Genomic DNA, 234 nt, shown 5'->3' with positions numbered 1-234 from the left:
AGTGCCCTGGCGGAGGCCTGGAGGAGACACACAGAGGCCTTGCTGCTGCTGCAGCAGCAGCAGCAGCAGCTGCAGCAGCAGCAGCAGCAGCAGCAGGAGGAGCAGCAAGATCTTCTGCTGAAGAGGCAGCAGGAGGAAGCAGAGAAGCAGCAGCAGCAGCAGCAGCTGCAGCAAACAGAAGGAGACAGCTGTCTCCTCTGGGGGCCCCCTCACATGCAACACAACGGCCTTGCT

At 62.0% G+C, this 234-nt stretch overlaps 1 protein-coding gene across 1 annotated transcript in view; it reads left to right on the top strand.

Moving 5' to 3' along the window:
• The window catches only part of EMH_0096180 (uncharacterized protein), a gene marked incomplete at both ends in the record, with an annotated part of 1,613 nt that extends 1,492 nt beyond the window's left edge, over positions 1–121 (top strand). Inside the window, one exon of the mRNA XM_013502353.1 lies at positions 3–121. Within this exon, the coding sequence (XP_013357807.1) occupies positions 3–121 (119 nt within the window). The remainder of the gene's footprint in view (positions 1–2) is intronic.
• Positions 122–234: the final 113 nt, after the last annotated feature.

This window comes from Eimeria mitis, genomic scaffold (genome assembly GCF_000499745.2).
Source record: "Eimeria mitis Houghton genomic scaffold, Emh_scaff8933, whole genome shotgun sequence".
Classification (NCBI taxonomy): Eukaryota; Apicomplexa; class Conoidasida; order Eucoccidiorida; family Eimeriidae; genus Eimeria; species Eimeria mitis.
Note: the sequence above shows the minus strand (reverse complement) of the source record. Positions and strands in the feature narration are given on the sequence as shown.